The sequence below is a fragment of the Strix uralensis genome, chromosome 5 (genome assembly GCF_047716275.1).
Source record: "Strix uralensis isolate ZFMK-TIS-50842 chromosome 5, bStrUra1, whole genome shotgun sequence".
Classification (NCBI taxonomy): Eukaryota; Metazoa; Chordata; class Aves; order Strigiformes; family Strigidae; genus Strix; species Strix uralensis.
The window spans coordinates 45418502-45440543 of record NC_133976.1 but is presented as its reverse complement, the minus strand read 5'-3'; the positions used below and the strand labels follow the sequence as shown (position 1 = coordinate 45440543).

The 22042-nt window shown below is 37.4% G+C and overlaps 1 protein-coding gene across 4 annotated transcripts in view; it reads right to left on the bottom strand.

Annotated features, from left to right (window-relative positions):
- The window catches only part of PTPRQ (protein tyrosine phosphatase receptor type Q), a 146964-nt gene that overhangs the window by 51831 nt on the left and 73091 nt on the right, over positions 1-22042 (bottom strand). For all 4 annotated transcript variants that reach the window (XM_074870661.1, XM_074870663.1, XM_074870665.1 and 1 more), the window contains exons 37-43: positions 20033-20198; positions 19252-19542; positions 18730-19005; positions 17783-17934; positions 15793-15934; positions 13302-13571; positions 2972-3304 (exon numbers count right to left, since the gene is read on the bottom strand). In XM_074870661.1, the coding sequence (XP_074726762.1) occupies positions 2972-3304; positions 13302-13571; positions 15793-15934; positions 17783-17934; positions 18730-19005; positions 19252-19542; positions 20033-20198 (1630 nt within the window). The remainder of the gene's footprint in view (positions 1-2971; positions 3305-13301; positions 13572-15792; positions 15935-17782; positions 17935-18729; positions 19006-19251; positions 19543-20032; positions 20199-22042) is intronic.

Here is a 22042-nt window from a genome sequence, read left to right as displayed (position 1 = left end):
TGAATAGTTTATCTGTGTGATATGAGAACTGGACTGTACTGAACAACCTATAACACTTTCCACAGAGTAACACTATAACTACACAGCCATCATTTTATTTGAAACTTGCAAATGAGCTAAAGAATCTTAAAAAGAATTCCTGTAGCCTTAAATTTACTTTCATAATGAACAACTGAAATAAATAGCTAAGAGCTTCACCTTAGTCACTGGATATTCAGAATTATTAGGTATTTCTGCTTTAGCACAACAGTCAAATCCTCAGCACTTATAAAGAATATTTAGGGTTTCTGTTATGTAATTTTTTATGTTGTTGAAGTTCCATGTCTTTATATTCTGGGGAATGAGTCTAACAATTTTCAACTTAAATGCTGCAACTTCCTGAATATGAATATAATAACTGTAATATTTTCTTTAGGCTTGACAGAAGCACAAAGTTCTGAGGACCCAATTACTTTTGAAGAAAAATCATTTGACTATTATTTCACAACCAAGGTAACTTTCCCTTTGGCAGAAGCAATCTCTTACAGAGGCATTTCTTGAAAATCAGAAACAGTGGCTAACTTCTGCCATCAAATCCGCAAACACAACTCCCATTGATTTTATAGGCTAAGTACTCAGGCTATTTTACATAGCGGCTAAGCACCCTTAAGCTCTAACAGACCATGTATATTGGCTGTGTACCAGCAGGCTAATCGAGAAGATGCTTGGCCCTGTCCATGAGGGAAAGGAGAAGGGGATCGACACCTGTTCTCTGGATACACTCTGCAAGGCTGCCCGGAGTGCTGGGTCAATTTTTTGTGCATCCTGAATTTCTCTTCCCTGATACAGGCAGTACCCTTTGCAAAAGAAAGAGGGGAACTAAAGTTTTTAGTCTGTAAAACAATATTTCTAAAGACTAGTCTTTCAAAAGTGTCAGGTCAGACCTGTCCTTGCTAAAGATCAGTCACTGCTCAGGGAGGCTCCCAGCACTGCTGAAGCACACTGGAGCTGCCAGCTGGCGACTCAGCTGTGACATGTCACTTTCTTCTTTTTTTCCTCCTCAGCTGATTGCCATTACCCCATGAAAAAGACCAGCATAGCCGTGATATCTGGAATAGTGCCCATGCTTCTCTGACTCCATGTCAGTGTGTTCCACAGGCAGCTCATCTCTTGATGTGTCACTGATTTAGCTCACAGGAAAGTTGTTGCTGCCCACTTCCCTCACCACAGACATAGGGCAGCAGCCCCAGACACTTGGACTGGAAGTACTGGTGGAACTTTCTAAACTTCTACCCCACCACTGTTTGTTAAACTAGCTAATAGAGCACACAGAGGACATACTGCTGAGAACAACATTGTCTCCTCAGTGGGATTGATAGGAAACTAGTTCTCACTTAAACCAAATTATCACTGTCCAGAGAGGAAATCATAAAGAGCATCCTAACTTTATGTGATTATATGTGTTTTCATGATCTGCCTCACCATCCAGTTTAAATCCCTAACTTTCCTAAACTCAGCAACAATTTTTTGAAAATAAGTATTTGTATATGTCAGCAGCTGAGATCTATCTATTCATCTAATATTAAGAAATCTCCTCAGAGCTGCTGGCTCAAGAATTGCACAACTTCTGTTAGCTATCTTCTGCTCTACCTGGGGTTACATGGTTTTCTGATATTTTTTGTCACTTTTATTTAAAATATTACATTAATTTACAGGCATAGCATCCCCATAAGAACCACTGGACAAAGAAAGTAAGTGCACATGAAAATGTCTCTGCAGCTGATTCCAGTAGTTCTCAGTCCAAAGGACTGCTTCTGTGCTTTATGTGAAAAATGGGCTGTTGTGATATTCACTATCACAGTGTCCAAATCTCTTTGCCCTTTGGGGCTTAGCATTTTCTATTGCAATTTCTCATCTGCAAATGAATATGACAATATTTCTTTACCTAATAGAAAAATTGTGATACATTTAAGGATAAATGGATGTATTACTGTACAGAGAGTGCACAGATACTATGAGTGGCATTATATAAAAGCCTCCTGAATTCATATCACACGATTGTGAAAACATGAGTGGAACAAAATAAGTATGTGGACCATTGAACAGTCCTCGGTACACAGCTGTTTAAGTCCTTGGTATCTCTATTATGATTACTTTGAAAGGGGAAAGGAGTGAAGGAGCTGTGATTTAGTCAGGACACTTATGGTCGTTCTCAGTTGTTCTACATGGGCCAGAGGCTGGATATCAGATGTGCTCTGACCTCGTCTGGCTGTGGACTGGAAGGGGTCATAGGTCCCCATGACAACTGCCTAAATAATTTATGTTTCACATCCCTTTCTCTCAAATATCTAGTGATGACTTATCTGTGACAACCAATTCTTCTCTTACTTGGGAACTGAAATCCTCAGCTGAAGCATGGAGTTCTAATATGTGTCATGGCAGTCCTGTAGGTGTTATGTGGCTATTCTGATTTGTAATTGCTTTAGGTAGATATGGTATTGGAAAGAAATCTTAATTCCTCTGAAACTACTGCTTAAATTCTATTGCCAGGAACACACAACAGAATTTCAGGAAACTGTTATGATGTTAGTGAAGACTTTTAGTCACAGAATTAAGAAAAGGACTGCTTTTCACTGACACACCCCACATGTGAAGATGTATTGAAAATGACATATCAACCCAAAATATCCAAAATTCAGACTTACCAATTCTAGACGTGGAGTAGGGCTGAGGAATGAAATTGTTGTTGGGTAAGCAGTAAATATAGTAGAGCATACAAAAGGCATTAAAATCTGAAGCAGTGTCAAGCATGCATACCTACCACATGACTGATATCATGATAGTTCATACATGAAGAGTTGCAATAAATCCTTATTAACTTCACCACTATTGTAGGTCTATGAAGAAATAACGTCTACCAAGTGTTCTTGCTTATTTAGGTGAATATCACATTGTTATAGCATTATGACACATGTCAAACATCCTTACTTACAGCCAGGAAGTGTTTGTGTAGAAATCCAAGGTGAAGAACTGCCATAACCAACATTTGTACTGGCAGCAACTGCAAATCTGTACCATCTGTATTTTTTCAGTCCATATACTGTCTCTTCTATATGGTCATCCACCACATTTTCATATAAATATTGATACATCTCATATTCAATACATTCCTTAGTTTCCCAGTCACTGCAGTGGATGGACTGTAGCTGTGTGGTAATCTTGTAGTTTTGAAAGTAGCCAAGGATAGATTTCGGTGATCTCCAATTCAGGGTCACACTTGTTGATTGTACATTGGAAAAAACAATATCCCTGGGAGCACTAGGAACTACAAATTAAAACACTTGTAAGATATCTTCATTTGAATGAAAAGTGATTGCAACTATAACCCTTTTATCCATGTTGAAAAAATATTTTAATAAGCATGTCTAAAGACCAAGATTCAATTTCCTATGGTTAATAAGGAGTAATTCCATTGGCCTAAATCACACTGTACATATGTAGGTGGCATACATTTACCATAGCTTTAGAAATAAAGAAAAATACTTTAAAATACTGTAGGGGCAGTCTTGAGAGGTGTGACATTGCTGTTGCTGGGGCTATGTCTCAACTGAGGGAGGGAATATCAAGCGAAGTTATTTTTGGCCAACTCATAGCATCTTCTACTGCTGTTGATAACTGAGATTCCTCACCTCTCACTTTGAAATACTTATTTGTCTCCTTCTCTCTTGGTAACACACAAAATCCTCAAGCAACACCTCAAGGTTTCATAAGTGTCCTGTTTCACCTTCTGAATGGAAAGTATCAATATATGCAATATGTGTGACTACCTTTATATAAGTGCTTTACAAGGTGTTCAGCAAACAACAAATTAAAAGAATGCCAACAGGAAGAGCTAAATAATATGGCAATACAAAGCAAAAAAAAAAAAAGAAACTTTGCTTCCATGTATTTATATATGTATGTATATGTGGGTATAAACAGGTTATATTCATGTGCATGGAGACAGAAGTAGTGCATGTATGTACATACATACACATACACACACATTTATCCAGATCTATATATTAAGCCAACAGTGTACTCCCAGCTCTCACAGACTGGATGCAACATATGGTTTTGTGCTATATCACATAGTCATACAGTAAGCTAATATTATCCCTAAGACTCTGTAAGATAATACTAATACTCTCTATGGCAAAAACTGTGCAGAGAAATCAGCTCAGAAATCATTTTGTGCACTTAGCTTTAAAGAGTGCTTTAGAGTCTTTGGGGGAAGAAGTATTGCTGGTAAAAGAAAAACACATGATACATCCTCAAACTGAAACTGAAGAAGCCTCAAGGCTTACATAAAGAACTAACGTTACTGGGGAAGAAAGAGAAAACCTTCCATTTTCTTTCAGCCCTGTGGGAATATCTGATCTCTGCTTTCATCTGTAACAATTTGTTTATAAAAAACATCATAATATAAAAAGCTGAAGCCTCTCCACTAAATATTACTATTTAACAAGAAATGTGATTTCTGAGTCAAACCAAGCTGTGACAATGAAAAGGTTGAGAAATACAAATCCCTTCAAATGAGCCCAAAGCAGGTGGAGCCTTCAGGAGAGGAGCCAGGCACAGGAATTGTGGGCGCTTCCCCGTCTTTCTGCTCAGCTCTCACACACGCGTACACAACACCGCAGCATGCAATAACCCCATATGCTCCTACCCTGCTACACACTCACCAGACACAGAACAAGAACAAACTGTCCAAGAAAAAAATCTTCACTAGAGACAACTTTCATCATCACACTCCATGCTATCAAAATTAAAGTTGTTTTGTTGTATTGTTATTAGCATGAAGAGAAGGAGAGGAAGTAGTAAATAAAACCAAAGCAGGCAGTAACATTCTTGCTTGCTCACAGTTTTGGAGGTGTAGTACTCAATTTGTCCACTTTCAAAAAAATAAACACTACAATATTTTTGTAATAGCACTACAAATTGTATTTGCTAACTGTGTAAATTACAAGAAAGGGCTTAGTTTGACCATTAACTAATGGAAAATAAAGGCAGAAAAATGTTCGATGGTTACTATTGAAAATATATCTATTTTTCCTTTAAAAATCCTCTACTCTGTTGTAATATAAGCTATTAGTGTCTGTTAAGATACTGCAAAGAATATGTATCCTACACACTCAATTATGATGAGTGAAATAAAAGTTACCACCCAGTCTCACTCTGAACTTGAATGAATGCATTTTTAAGACCCAATATTATATATTCCAGGAATTAAAAAATTAAGTAAGCAATTCCAAAGACATTACAACACATAAAAATTAAAATAATTTAAGAAAATTGATTTCTTCTCCTTCTCACTCAGAGGGATATGACCTCACCTTCTCAGGCACACAACTCCAGAAACTCTTGCTGCTATAGGAACAGCCAGCATTGGCAGATTTGGAATAAAAGTGTGAAAGTATGCAACATGGATGATGGAAACAACTGGCTCTAATGCCTCTTAGTCTACCTTTATTAACTTCCATCTGCTGAAAACTGATTATTGGACTATACTCCAATTTAACTGAAACACTGGATCAAATACTGAAACAGGGGCTTGGAATAAAGTAGATAGTAGATAGCAGGTGGTTGCTTGCTGGGTGCCAAGAGGAAGGTGGAAATATATACCTTCACTTGCACAACTGTGCAGCTGGTAGAGCCATGGCTGACACAACTGCAGTCTGCACCTAAAACAAGGCAGGTTAAAGACACTAGTCACAGGCAGAGAGAGCAGTGCCCATGTTCTAGCCAGCACGGTGGGCTTCCCTTGTCAAGGAGAGTACGCTCTTCCCCCAGTGTCAACATGGATGATGCCATCAGAAAGAACTGAGAGCTAGCAATGTTGCAGTAGAGATGGAAAAGATGCTTGGCAGTTTCACAGAACTATAAATTATATCAGGAAAAGTAACAGTGTCTCGGATTCATGGGCTCTCACACAAGCCAACAAAAGTCTAATAAAGCCAACCTCCATGAGCTCTCCTTGTATTCAGTGGAAAGAGATGAACATCCTGAGAGTGGGGGAAAGAATGGAGGGCAGAAAAATGAGTTTTCTCTTTCCATCTGGCCTTTTTCCCACTGGTTACAGAAGGAGTCCATACACATTACCCCCACAAGGCTGAAGATAGTATCTGTGATTATCCTGGTGAGTATCCCTACAGGAAAACCACCATTTTAAAAGATAAATTTGCAGGTACCATGATAACAGACAGATTAGACAAGTACTTCTTCTTTCATACAAAAGCCTTTATTACTAGTTTATGTTGTCACTTTTGCAGTTTACTAAGACCCATATAAACAAAGTATTTCTAACCCACAAAAGGGTCAGCTGGCAGAAGACATATGAATATTTTCTCTGCCAGTGCCTAGACAGACCTTTAAAATGGAATCAGAGCCTTAAACGTTAGTCAGTTTAAAATCTAGTCCATTTTATCTCATTGCTTACATAGACAAATCAAATATAAATGTAATCTCTCTTAGAACAAATAAGGAGATGTGATCTGAATCTGGAGCAAACCAGGTTTGCTCTGAGGGCCACAGTGAGGAGCAGTGACACCCAGTGGCACAGTGTCTCTTGCACTTGATGACTGTGTTCAGTGAGACAATTTCAAGACAACTATGCTATTGGATTACAGATACAAAGAGGATTACAATTACTCTAGCATGGAGAATCAGATTTCCATTCCTCAGGAATGACTAAAATTCCCCTAACTTTTTCTGTCCACAGATGGTACTGATTTGAACAAACCATTCCATGCTTCCTAAAGTAATCATGCAGCTTGTTTAAATTTTCTAAACATGACTCAACGATGATGAAGTGATCACTGTTCACACTAAAAACAATTAAAGCCAAAAATTGCATCTTTTTCAATTGTTTTTCAGATCAAATTGGAACTGTAACAAAGACACATGTATCTGCTTTTATATACTGCTGCTTTGGTATGTGCCTAACAGGAACTTTACTATTATTCCTGGCTTCCAAAATGGTGCACTTTAAGAAAGGGCATGAAAAAAGCTGTGTTTGTAGTGGTGTAGAACACTATTTGTCTAGGACTGTGCTCTGATTAGCTAGCTGGCATTCTAGTGTTAATCCCGTATTTAAATTTCCCAGGAATCAAGGGTAGAACCCCTTAAGTCTCATCATCATGTGTTGACATAGCACTTAGGGATATGGTGTAGTTGAGAACGGTCAGTGTTATGTTAATGGTTGGACTAAATGATCTTCAAGGTCTTTTCCAACTTAGATGATTCTGTGATTCTGTGATCACATATCTGACAGTCTTTCCCTGTTGAATTATATTGCATTTGCTATAATTCAGCTAGCTCTGGGAGTAGGGAGTTTTTCAAAGTCTGAAATTTTTGATGCAATGTACTCCATCATTTTTCATTTAATAGTTTTTAATTCAGCTTCTGAAAGCCAGCCAGGGAGCTTGCAGAGAGGCTGGCTGTGAAATGCTGGTGAATTCAGTTTCAGGACTGGAGGAGGAATGAGGTATTTTCAGGTTCATCCACCATTGTTCACATGATGGCCAAACTCCAATAAAAAGTGCCTGAAGCCAGATCCACATGGGATTTTAAGCTCCTAAAGCCTATTTACGTGCCTGAACTCCCACTGAAGTTGACAGGAAGCTAAGCACCTAAATAGAAGTTACTTTCACAGATCTTGGCCCCGGTTCCCTATGCTCATCTGGCTGCAATGCTAATCAGCCCTTCCAAAGCTGATAGACTGCTCTCAGATCAAGTTTTCATTTGAGAACCTAAATGAAAGGAAATTCCTGGTAGAAAAAGAACCAGGACTGTGCAAGGACTCACATCAAGTTGAACTGGGCCAGTGAAACTGGTTTAAACCAACAGAAATACTTGGTAGAAAAAAAATCTTATTCACAATGCAAAGAAAACCTAAGGGCAGCAAAGAACACAAGCAAAAAAATCTACTGAGAAAAAGAGAGAAGTTACGGCTTTCTGTAAAGACTTCTGTGGAAAGCAATGACTACAGCTGCACGGGCCAGGAACAGAAGACGGTAATATGATACAGCATAGTTCCTAACGAAGTTAATAAAAAAAAGTCTGCCTACAGAACAGCTGCTTGTAGCTGGAGTTTGGTTTAAAAGAACAGCGACAGCCTAGAAGTCTGTTGGGTAGTATTAAGAGCATCAATAGGAGGAAAGTGAAGAACAAAGTAGAAGAGATAGCAGTGGGTACACAACAAAACTTCAGAAAATGGAGTTTCTGAAAAGTAATATTCTGTATTGAGTATCTATCTCTATTAATTTCTGAAAGCTTAGTTACCAAAGGAGTTCCCTGGGTTAAACTGATAAACCTGATCATGATAAACAGTACTCTAGTAGAGACTGCTAACTTCAGGGGGACTCATCATGATATAAAGTCCTGCTCACTATGAATAAGGACATCAAAAATAGGTCCCAAATGATTTTACTAGCATAAAAATGTAAAAAAACTGTAGACTTTTTCCCATGACTTGGGACTGATACCATCGGACATGCTTTAAAAGAAATTGCACAGTTGAGAACATGTCTTTAAAAAAGCCTCTCTGGACTGTGTTTCTTAGTCCTTAGCACATTAGAAAAATCAGTCTCTAACCATGGGATCTAAACACTGAAAAGTCAAATCCTACAAAGCTAGGGAGAAATGCACACCTTTAAGCTAAGCTTAGAAGAGTAGGAAAAAGTTGTCAGTACTCAAGTCTTAAATTAAATAAGAATGCTCAGCTTTCCAACAAATTGGACCACTGTCTACTTTTCAGTAAACAATATATTTGACCTGTAAATGCTTTCAATGTCAGCTTTGTTTGTATATGATACCACCATTTCTTATACAATAACGCAGAGTTGACCTAGTCCTTACAAAAAAAATTCCTTCATCCTACACTATATGATTCTTCTATTTTTATCTACCTGCTTATAAAAATAACATCAATACAATTTCATTGGCAGCAACCAGGTGATCACTGCATTTGTCTAGTGAAGGTTTACCATCTACATCAAAGCCATTAACTTACATTTGGACACAACAACTAATCAGAAAATCTAAAAAACCTACTACATTACAGAAAGAAAACTGAAGTCTAGAAAAAATTCAGTTTTAGTCATCTTGGAAAAAAGTGTTTCAAAGATTCTTAGTCAGGATTCACTTCACAATTTTTGGATGCTTTTACTTTAATAGTGTTTGGAAACAGGAACTTGCAGCACTGATTGACCACCTGAAACACACTGCTCTTATCTGTAGTAGTAACAGGGGACACCAAAGCTCTTCCACTTCCAATGCTGTGGCTCTGCAGTAGGTTGATTCCTCTGCATAATCAGGCCAACACACTGCACTGCACATCTCGCTTGGGGCCCTAAGGACCACTTTAGGGTATGGGCTTAAATATTTCTTCCAGTGCATTACAGTCATCTGTAGAGTTCTCTTCACAAATTACTGAGGAAATTCATGTAACTCCAACTCAGAGCTGCCATGAGCTGACACACCCTAAGAAAAGGATTTATAGTGAAGGAAACAGAGCATTTCCTTGGATATGAAGAAGGCTTTAAGGCCCTGTTATGTTTTGTTAAATTAAATTAAGAAAATGTTTCTTGGACAAATTTATAGGCATTTTTCTTTTAAATGTAAGTTATGAATAAATCTCTATTTAGCAGAAAACAAATGATAAAGACTGTCACCGCAGTACAATGGGGGCCTCAACCTGTCCCAAGACTCTGTGTTCAGTTATAATATTAAGTAGGACTAGCAGTAAGGAAGGAAAAATTACTCTGTAGGTCTTAATACTGTAATCAATATGATTAATATTTTCAGAAAATAATAAAAAGTTTATCAAGAAAAATATGAATTAAAAAAATTGAAAGCAGGAGCAATTTTCCTGTGATTATTCATGCTTTGAACCCCCAAGTGGCTTTTTAATTGTTTTGGTTTTATTCTTAACTGGATGACTACAAACACTTGTCCCAGACCTGTGAGTTAACTGAATTTTCACAGCTTTAGTGTGCCTTTTGGAGAAGTTTCCTACCATTTCATGGCTCTTTCTCCCTTCTAAAAACTCACTCAACCTTAATGAAATTTAATTTTAATATGTGCATTGCCTTGAAAATAATCCAAGGATAGCTATTCAGTCATAAAATCCTAACATATTTATGCATTCTGCATTTGCTATGTTATCTTTCATATCCTTTATAATATATTTAATATATTTAATCACAAAGTAATATTACCACTACAAAGCTGACAGTTTTTATAACATACTGGCAGGGGTGGTTTACCATGACAATGGAGCTAGATTAGACACAAAACACTACTAATCTCCTCATAAATTTAACCTTCATGATTCATGTTTAATTGTACCCAGATATGAACATATTTACCTCAAAAAAAAGGCAAACAATCTTGCTAAGAATGTAAAGGTCAAACACTATGCAGTGAGACACTGAGCCAAATTCAATTTCACTTTATGTCAGAAATAAATGCATTGTCAGTGACTCAGTGCTGGCTACATATTCTGTGACTAATCTTAGACCACCATAAATAAGAAGCTGACAACAGCTATAAAACTGTTTCCATTCCCATCCATGAATCTCCAATTCCTAGTACCCAGTCACCACAAAACAATTCATGTAAACACACAGTTAAGGAAATGCCCTAATAATAACTACTTTGTTGTAAATATGACTAAGCATCAACATGTAAACCAGTGCTAAAACAGTAAGAAAGGGTCTGTGTGGTGTACGTGGCAAAAAAGACAGATATTGTAGTATAAGTCCTTCACTTAGGAAAACTTCCAGTGATAAGACACATGTTGCAAAAAAAAGTCTGGGTTTTTTCTCCTGCTAGTACAACTCTGTGTAACACAGACCCACAGACCACAACAGACTAACAGTCTGTCTCCCAAGTCCAGGCTTAATACCACATCTGCAGCTCCTCCAGACTTTCCTCAAGCACTAATTAATAGCCAACCCTAAATTTCTCAGATATCCCAACATTAACCTTCCCAGGTGTCAGGCTTGTTTAACATTACTAGAAGCCTTTCTCCCATCCTCCAAGAAGTGAGGTACCTGGGAAGCCTCCTGCTCTTCTCTGTACCAGAGGGTATCAGGTCTCCCATAAGACTACCTCCAAAACCTTCGTGTTTTGAACAAGACCAGTTTTAATCAGGCATCAGCACACCTGTCTGCATACCCATTCCAAGTTTCATTCTTGCTCAAGCTCTGAGTCAGGGTTGGCTGTTCAGCAGCCCTGATTTAAAAGAAAGGGTGGAGAGTTATGACTGCAGTGTACTTAGGTGCACTATCGCATGCATCCATGTTCAGCATAGCAGTTAAGCTCACTACAGTATTTCCAGCCAATGCCGTAAGATAAGAGTATGCTCATCTCTAATATTTAAACAACACTTCCTTCAAAAGTGGATTTTGAACCTGCTGATGGACAGGAGTTTCTGAGCAAACAAGAAGGTGTTTGACCCAGGCAAAAGTCTTAAATCACCAAGGAGCTGGACAGAAGGGGACCAGCAGGGATCAGAAAACAGAAGAATTTGTAGGGGACCTGTTGGTGATGACGAAGTCAATTTAGAGAGAACATTTTTACCAGAAACAGGTATGAATGTGCCACCTTATTGTTCAAATAGGGGATGTGGCCAGGCTCTAGTGGGATGGACTGTATTACAAGGAGGGGCAGTCATCAAAGTACAACCCTGGCTATTTCACAATGTTGTCTGCATTACACCATCAAGGGGCTGCTCTGCTTGTCTAGAATGAAAGCAGCAGTAGTTCAGTGGACAATACAGACATGGTCTAGATTCATTCAGACATGCACATCTGCAAGTCTAATTTTAAGAAGCATGGAAATCAAAGCTCAGAGTGGGGCACTAAGGCTTTGTGAATAGGAGAGATCCAAAGGCTGAACCTAAAGAGGTGCGTGCCACTCAAAAAGCTACCAACAGGAAGTCTAAGGGTAAGTCTGATCTCCTCCAAGTTTAGACGTCTGATTCAAGTCTGCATAGCAGAGCTGCCTTAGTCTACATATCATCCAGAATCTAAATCCTGTTGCTGACACAGACTCTTGTATCTATTATTTGACAGAACTGAGCAAAACTCACTCTTTCGGTTGAAATATATATGAGAATGAGTACTGCAACTCATCTTTTAAGTTATTTGATAACTTAGTAATTCAAGTATTACAAAGCTAGGTTTGGTTTCTAAGCATCAGGGGATACAGTCATGCTCCTCCATCCCATTCTCATGCTTCCTAATGATTCAGCTGTTCTGAATTAGAGAGCTCCTCAACTTCACTGCATGAATTGATGTCACCGAAGAGGAAACAAAAAAAAGAACTAAATGCAGTAACTGCTCCTCTAATTCAGTAGGAAGGGGAAGTCTTTTTCTGGATCCTGCTCTCTGAACATTATTTTTGATTTCTATATTAAACTATTGCTGAAGAAGAAAGAAACAAGAGAAATAATCCCAAAACTAGAAATCATCCCTAACTGGGAAAGAGAACTGAAACAGGCATTTGCTTCCTGGACTAGGAGTTGAGCTTCTCTCCACTTCCAGTTTAGAAGCTAGTAGATATTTACTACATAGATATTTACACAGAAGCAACACTGTATTTTGCATAGAATTTGATCTCCGAGTTTCAGGTGCCAAATGAAAGCACAGCCAAGATTAGGTGAAGTGTGAAGTGTGCATGGAGAGAGAAAGGAAGGCAGACTGTGGATGACAATTTCTTACTCCAGTGCCAAAAAACCTGCCTATATTCTTCTTTGGATTTAGCTCACAATTTTCTTTCTTGTTAAAAAATCCTATCCATCAAGAGTTATGACAAAGTCTGCTTGAAGAAGTTAAATTCTTCTCTGTTGCACAAATTCTGAACAGCTTTATTGACAATCAGTGAAGTCACAGCATTGGCCACTGGTGGAAAAAAAACAAACCAAAACTTTTGCTCCCCCCAAATTTTTCAGATTTACGGTATTAAATATGCTAAGGGCAATAGGAACAAAGTGGAGATTATCAGACAAAAAATAATAGGTGATCAGAAATTAATAAAAAAACCAAAGTCAACATAGAAAAAGGTACTCTGTGCTTTTTTAAATGGCAATTGATTCTCATCACCAAGTGTATCCTAAAATAGAAGGAGGAAGCCCTGTCTCTCCTGATCCACTATTAGCAAGAAATTTAAACAACAGAAGGATTTAGTTGCCTGAATTGAAGCAGGTATTTCAGGCCCACTTGTTTCATAGTCATCTTTTAAATTAAACAAAAGAATTAACTTGAATAATTTGTTACCTTTTTCTGGAAGTGTACTGGCATTGCATATCTGTTCTTCACCATCACCAGCAGATGTTGCAGCTTTTATTTTAAACTGATAAGTAATATTGGAAAACAGGTTTCTAAAAGTATGCAGTGTATCATAAGATGAAAAATTCATAGAATTTCCTTCAACTGTTACAATGTAATGAGTAATTACACCATTGGATGAAGCAGGAGGGTCCCACTGTACTAGGATTGATTGCCAACTCGTTGCGATACAATGAACATTCTGGACAGCATCTGGTACTTAAAAGATACACATGCACCAAAGATTAACATTTCCACACAATTAAAATGGTAATCACAGAACAATATAGTCAGAGAAGCAGATCCAGTGTTCATAGCGAGGGTCAAACATTTCAGTGGCAGACAAATTGATAAAAGAAACACATTGAGAGAACAAAAATATGCCTTTGTCCTCATTAGATGGTTCACTTCCAACTCTATGAATGTGACTGAAGAGGCCACCTATCTGGCTTTTTGCTAGTTGTGTGCTCCAATTTCACATCTGCTCGCATTTTCCCCATGTTTTTTTAATCAAAGTGTAGTAAAACATACACAGTAGTATGAAACCCACATACATACTCCACAACAGTATCAAGAGCAGAAGTTCCCTATTTATCTGTTAGCTTTGTTTCTTTTAGGCACTTTATCATATCTCCCTGTCCTTTCAGCAGAGGCACAACCTGCACAGAAATCATTCAGCAGGTTTCAGAGCTGTCATATCAATGCTATTACCTTACTGTACTTCATCTCCTTGCTGGTTCCAGCAGGAGAAATTTTGTTTAATGTTCATAAAAATTTAATAAAAGGTAACAATTATTATACTCATGCTGAAAATAGAGCAATTATCTGTGAACAATGGATTAAATAGAACAATGAATTAAAGAAAAAAAAATATCTCAGAAAGGGTTAAATTGCTGGCTGTACCAACTAAGAGAAAATGAATACATAGTGAGGGGTGTCCCAACCTACTTCCTCTATTGAACCATGTCCAGGAATCCATAAAATAGTGAAGCGACTGTTTGTCTGGGACTGTCCCCCAGAAATAGAGGGAAACGTTCATTATCACTGCACAGAGGCAAACGAATCCCTTTAAAATGATCAATTTTCTTCTCAGAGTTCAAAGAAAAATCTTGTTTTAAAAAGCCACATCTGCAGAAGAAAGATTAACTGGCACTTTTAACAAAGACTAGAGACAGAATCCTTAGATGAACTCAGTGAGGAACCGATCCAGCAATTGCCCAAAATCTGGGTTGGACAGAAAGGAAACAATGCTGCAACTAGCTGAGCATAAAATCTGAGAAAAAGCTGTAAAATGACTAGACAATTCTCCTGTGGGCAGTGTCTCTCCAGCACTTCTGAAGATAGTACCATGAGTATGGAATGTCAGTGATGAAATGAGACAACTGATGGATGACCATGGCTCTTGGGCAGGACAATCTCCAGCTGCAGGGATCCAACAGCCAACCTGAACCAGTTCAGTGATGGTCCTGATTTCTCATGGTGTTGTAATTGCTGGGTATAATAACTGCATATTTTTTCCCCAAATCCCTGTTTTATCAGCCCTGGAAAGAATATCTCACTGGAAGTGTGGTCTTGAAAACTGCAGTCACCATATGGGATCTTTTGGTAATTCCTTTGTCTGCTCCCATTGCTGTCAGTATAAAGGAACCTGGGAGTTCAGACACAGCCTCCAAACCCATGCTAGTCCCCCAGCACTGACAGCCCTTATAAAGTGTGTGAGCCTGGGGATTGCTCTGGCCTGACAAAGGAGCTACACTTTTGCACAAAGGCCAGTTTACAAACCCACTGAGCTCCTGGGCTCTTTTTAGGGAATATTGAATATTCACTTTCACATGATACACTTTTTCATTTTGAAATAACCTGCAACTTCAAAAGATATATAGAAGGCACAAGACAAAATTGCACATAATTAATTAAGCCAGCCGTATTGTGTAGTGCTCCCCAGTTGTCAGGAAGAATAAGATCTAACAAATTAGGATATTTAATTAGTGGCTAGCTTCCCTTCCTAAAATAAATTATAAAAAATGTTAAAAATTTGTATTTGTTTAATACAGTTCATTTGCCAATCTTTGTCCAGCTGCTTTTGATACTGCTAAAGTTTCAGTTATTTTCACAGGGATCTGAATTATCACTTTGATCTGCAAAGACTGATATCTATCTGATTTTCCTCCCTTTATCTGTGATGCTATTAAAAGATTTATAGTAACCATATAAGCCTCTCATTTCAGATGAGGACATTTCTAATTCTACACTTCCGACATCAGACTTCAAACTCAGCCTATCCGGTACAATAGGAATGTGAATTGGTATTACACAGGCAGAAGACAATGAGATAGTGTTATGTTACCTTTTTTTTGGAGAGAAGAGGAAGGCTGTTGTTCAGCCATACAAGGAAAATATATATAAACAGAACTGCATCTTAGAAAAAGTCACATCTAACCTGATTCCATCGTTGTAAACTGGACAGCATTACTGAACTGATTGCCATTTCCAAGCTTGGTAAATGCAGAGACACTGATAAAATAGGGGCTGAATGGCTCTAATCCAACAAGGTTTGCCTCATGGTTTGAACCTGAAATGTTCTTAAGGAAGGAAAAATTATTAGTAAGCAATTAATCTGTGTAAACATTGTGGGCCTCACTTTGAACCCACTGAAATGAACAGATTTAGAGCCATAGTCTTTCCTCTTCTACTCTGAGTGGCTTTCAGTCAAAGTAGTCCCTGAGCTCAAAGAAAAATAACGTAGGGTCAAATTCTTCCCTTCCCTTCTCCTCTCCCTCTTTCACTGTGACTTGTGAAGAAGATATGCCAAAGGATGGCATCATAATTACCATAGCATTGTTAGAACAGATTGACTCCACATATGCCTTTTTTTACCCATACTGAAAACTCTTGTCACCTCCACACCACCACATCAAGCCCCTCTCACCTACTTCCTTACTACACCTCTGCAGTGAAAGAGGTCATGGGTCATAGCTTCTCGTTTCTTTTACTTTACCTGAGCCAGACACACAGACTGATGAAGAGCTTCAAAAAAAGCTAAAAACCACAGTTCACTTCCTGGTAGCTGTTCTTCCTAGAGCATGCAAGGCATGTTTTGTGCAAATGTTGAGAGGACTATAATAACAGCAGGGAAAGACCTGAATTTCAGCAAGAAAACCTGGTAAACATCTTGTGGGATCCAAGTTATCAGAGAATTATGGTGCCTAACTACAATATTTCTATGTAAATTGCTCTACCTGACTTGCTGTCACAATCTAAATCTAATTTCTTGCCCATAACATTACAAACATGAAGAAATGTAGGGCATAGCAGATGCATTCAAGTGCTTCAGCCAGTTTCTGTATTCTAATTGGGTTTGAGTCTGCCTCAGATGAACAGTGGAGAATAATCTTTGGTGGTCTCCATGAGTTCCCAAAGAATACATTTCCAAAGGCAGATGGCTGTAGAAACCACTGTTCCTCTTCTGTATGTGCATTGTGCTCCCCCTCTTCCAAGGATTATGGAAGAAACTGGGGTGATGCCAGCACTTCATTCCACAATGGGGAACAACAGCAGACTGAATAAGGGGTAGCACAGTAGGCCACCCCATGGGGACTGATTTCCACAATGCATATGTGTAACAACAGGACAAGCAGTTTCCTTGCATGTTAAGTCCCTGCAATAAGAACAATATTGCTCAGGAGTTGGAGTAATGAAGCTCCTCCGAGTCCCACACGTACCTTACGCTGCATGTCTTAAACTCACTTCTCACTGCAGCAATGTCTTTTCCCTGCAGCTTTTCCAAGTATCTCAGGTGAACAGAACTCACTATATAGTTTCTGAGCCTGAGATGCAACCCTGGCCCCAGCTTGCTGCCTTTAGAGTTCCTGGCGCATTTCTTGATGCCATTGAAGCAACCAAATTTAAGCAGATATCAATGACTTGATCAATTATTCTATACACTTTTATAGCATTTATTTCAGTTAAAATTTATTCAGTTATTCTTATACTGCAAAAATAAAAAAATGCAAACCTCTAAACAGTTTTCAACCATTTTTCAAGATGACTAGGAACGTCTGTTTTTCTTTCTGAATACTGAAAGTCTGCAGATACTAAATAGCTAAACAAAGGTAGCCACAAAACAAGTAACTTCTGTCATTTTCTAACATCAAGCTTACACTGAAATATTAACTAAAGATTAATAAAGTTCATCATTACTGAAATATTAGAAGCTCAAAGCAAATTAAAATCTAAGAAATTTTCTGATTTTAAAAATTGAATTACAGGCATGATGGGAGGGCAAGTAAACTGTTTTAACAAATGGGAATTTAGAGGAGCTTCATAATGCTAGAAGCATAACAGACATTTAAAATAGTTGTCATATATTTTGTTCCTAAAGCATGAAAAAAGTATTTTAAAAAATTAAACACTGTTAATTATAAACATACCTGATAAAATAGTTTTTCAGTGTTGTTTTGATAAATCTTAAAATTGTATCTCACAATAACACCATTTGGCTGGGGACTTGGATCCCATTTTAGCCACACAGAATCTGCAGTGTAGTTGGTAATGGTCAAGTTCTGGGGTGGAGCTAATGGCACTGCAAAAGAGAAATGCTATTGAGTTTCAAATTACAAATAATTCAGGCAAAACCAAACACTTTGGAGAAGCAGAAGAACATATGTACTTTTGTTACCATTTGTATCTGAACTCAACAAAACAGTACCTCATTGCTATTTTAATCTTTTTCTTTCTCTTTGACATGAAACAAATTCTATTAATCTGGAAGACATGTTTAGTCAGCAAGGGATCTTCTTAGAGATCTAACAGATCTATTCATCACTTAAACTCCCTATTGTCAGAACTAAGGCATTTAACAAAATTCGTATTACATATATTACTGGAATGTGATGTACTTCGCTTGCTACATCATATATTGAGCGCAACTCAATATATATTTACAAGATATGTAATTTACCATGCAGGTGGGAGAAGGTCCATATATACAAGACCTGTGTGAATGTGTCAGAAATATTTCCATGTTTTACCATTTTTCAGTTACATGGGGGGATGAAGAGAAAGGTATTGTTGATTGCTTCAAAATCCCTGAAACTTGGCAAACTGTAACACATTCCAAAGGGAAAAGCCATTTCTCCTTGGAGGTATTTTTGTAATCCTATGCAGAATATGACCTCCTCTTGCAAGCTGTGGCTGGAGGAGAACTCAGAAAAGACTTCACTTGTAGTGTTTCCTTCTTCTGAAAACTCTTCATGCACAGACCAATGGAAAATGAGTTCTTCATTTCAACTGTCTCCAGGCCTGATGTTCAGACCTAAGAGGGATGCAGTGACACAGGGCCAATATTTAAAAGTAGGTTACAATTGAGTTTGCTCACCTGACTCATCTGTGTAGAACTGAAGCATGGCAGATGGACCAGGTCCTTTTATTGTTCTTGCAGTTGCATAAATGCTGTATAATGTGAATGGTAGAAGGTCTTCCAATATGATAAAATTATTGATGGTAGAGAATGAGTTATTCCTTTCTGGCCCAAATAAATTTAAATCATAACGTATTATAATACCATTTGGCTTAACAGGAGGGTCCCATGAAAGCATAACTGAGGTAGTTGAGAGATTTGAAAATGTTTTGATTATGGGAGTTGATTCTGGGACTAAATGAAGAAATAAGAAAGACAAAAACAGGTATAACCTCAGAAAAATTAGTTACAATGAAAAATGTCTTTTAGCTATCAGTTAAAAGTTGTGCTCTGAGCAGAAAATTCTATTTCATGGTCTCAACAGAAATATATAGCAGTTGTTTGTGTCATTGTATAACAAAAAAGCTTTTTTTCTTTTAGAAAGCTATTTGGGGTTTTTTCTGCATTTCCTTAGGAATGAATAAAATATACTTATCTTACCATCTTCATCAGTTCTTATATGCAGATTTAGAGCATGCAGCTCAGAAGATCCTTTATCAGTGGCCGGTGTGATTTTCAGAATGTAATCGGTGTATTTCTCCAGGTTGTCAAAAATGATGCTTGTGTTGTAAGTAAGGAAAGACAGTATCTTACTGGTTCCCAGTTGCAATAAACTTAGGGAAACATGAAAGAAGACTAAGCCATTTGGCTGGGATGGTGGAAGCCAGCTTACGTTTACAGAAGACGAGGAAATGTTTTGATAGACCAGATTTTCAACAAAACCATCTGGGACTATGAGAGACAATAAGTAAAAAATAAATGCATGGATTACAGTAATAAAGCATCCAAAACCAAAATAGAAATAAATGCTCTAAGTATGACTAGTCTGTAATTTGTAATATTTTGTGCAACTTTAAAAAATCATTTATAATAATTTAAAAAATCATAAAAATAATTTACTATCAAAAGCAAAATATTTTGAAGGCATATATGAATAATCATTTATGTTAAATTTGTTTAACAGAAGAGTTTTAATGATGGTTTAAGACAATATTTTTATTGCTCGTATCCAAAGAAAAAGCTTGAGATCTACATTCCTAGTATTACAAAGCAAAGACTCAGATCAAAATGTCTTCCTTGCAAAGAAAAGTACTGCAGTATTGAAAACAGTACTTCCTGGATTTTTTTGTCACCATAACAGTAAAATAATTTTAAAGTTAGAGAATATTTAATAAATGGAAGCACTGATATACACTGAGCATTAAAAAAGTTATTAACTTACTATCCTGATCTGTATACACGTCTATTATTTCACTGGTTTTGTTTCCATCTCCAAAAGCTGTGCTTGCAGTTAACCAAAGAGTATAATGGCTGTATTTTGCCAAGTCATCCAGAACTGCAGACTGGGACATACTGACATCACTGTCGTTACCATAACTCGTGAAATTCTAAAAAAAAAAAAAAAAAGTGTTGCCATTGAAAATGTTATTTATTTATCACTTTCTTTTTCTAATTTCCTATTTAGCCATCATCACCACCAACAGATATGATTCACCATAGTGTTCACAAGACATAGACTTACATTGACTCCTAATGAGTCCTGATTTTTACTGAAATACTCAAGTAATTTATTGTACGATGTCTGTTACTCCTTATAAGTACTACAGAGTACATAATTGATTACTCCTGTTGTTTGTAGTTTTTGAATGCCAATCCTTTTTTAAAAACAAATGAAATGTGTAATATTGCAATGTGTTTATCCATATTGCATCAAGAAAACAACAAAAAAAGTATCTGCTAATTGCTCATAGATTACATGATCACACATGTGATTGCCTTGCCTGATCTGCATGAAGTAAACCAAAGGACTTCTCTCACTTTATTCCATTTTTGAGAGTAGATCTTACAGAAAATTATCTGATTTTCTAATTTAAAACTTCCAGTGGCAGAGATCTCACTGCAACACTTGAGAAATGTTCCTTCTGTTAGTTGTCCTTTCCATTAAAAACATGCCATTATTTCTAATGCAAACATTTATACCCAGTGGATTGCATTAAAGTGAAGGAACTGGCAGAATTTCTTTTCTTTGTGCAGTTACTTGCTAACAAAAGGATTGCAACAGAACGAAATCCCACTTTTTTTTGAACTATAGAAAAGGCTAGTGCTCTAGATCAGCCCATCTAAGAAGGCTATTCCTGTTTGGAATGAACCATCCTGGAAACTAAAAAGAAAAAATCATACATCAGATTATTTATGTAAGATCAGCTATACCACATAACTGATTGTGTCAAATCACCCACTGCTTTACAGGAACCTGACTTAGATGATCCCCATAAATTCAGCTCCAGCATTGGGTAGGAAGTCAAAGCTTCTGATTCGAAGAGTCAGTATCATTCCTCGCTGGCAGACACATTGCCCCATTGAGCAGATGACATGGGCAGCACTTCTCAGGACCAAAGAAGTCCTCCTCCTAATTTTTGTCCAACATTTTCATGGTGAGTTAGATTTTGCCCAACCCCCTGATGAATTGCCAAGTACACATTTCAGTTATTTGGCTTGCCCACTATTTTCGGTGTTACACCTTATTCTCACACTCCATCTCCTTAAAAACAAAGTTGGCTTTATATTAAATGCTTTCTTTAAAAAGAGAGGCTGTGACAGCAGACTTACTAAAACAGGAGGAAGGTGACTGCAATGTTTGCATATTTAAATTCAAAAATACCACGTATAAACACAGGCATACTAAAACCGCATACTAAAAAAATGGGTTATATTTCTCTTGAGGAAAGTGCATACTGAAGAAGTCACTGTGATACGCTCTACCAAACAGTAACCAATTTAACAATTCACCAGGTTTTTTGTACAGGCAAAATTATTTTATTTCTGCAAAGAACAACAGGTGGCACTCTCATTCATTTCCCTGAGATTTTTATACCAGTATCTGCAGACCTAGTTTTGCCTACAGTCACTAGTGCTCACGTAACATAAGTAAGTAAACAGTTTGTTTGACAATGAAAATGTAATCCTTTGTTTTGAATGCAGAACAAAAGCTGCACAAATTGGCGGTATAAATTTCTATATCCACTCCTATTAACAGACTTAAAGCACACTGTTAGGTTTTTCTGAAAGATTAGGTTAAGTCAACATCAGTCAAAATGCTTAGAATTTCAACCTTAATATATGACTTTCTTCTAAACGTAGATGGAAGCTTATGCTATCTTCACATAACTAACTGAAAAAGGCTGGGAAGAGCTTTGCTTTACACTTGAGTAGGGTAAGATACAGGAAACAG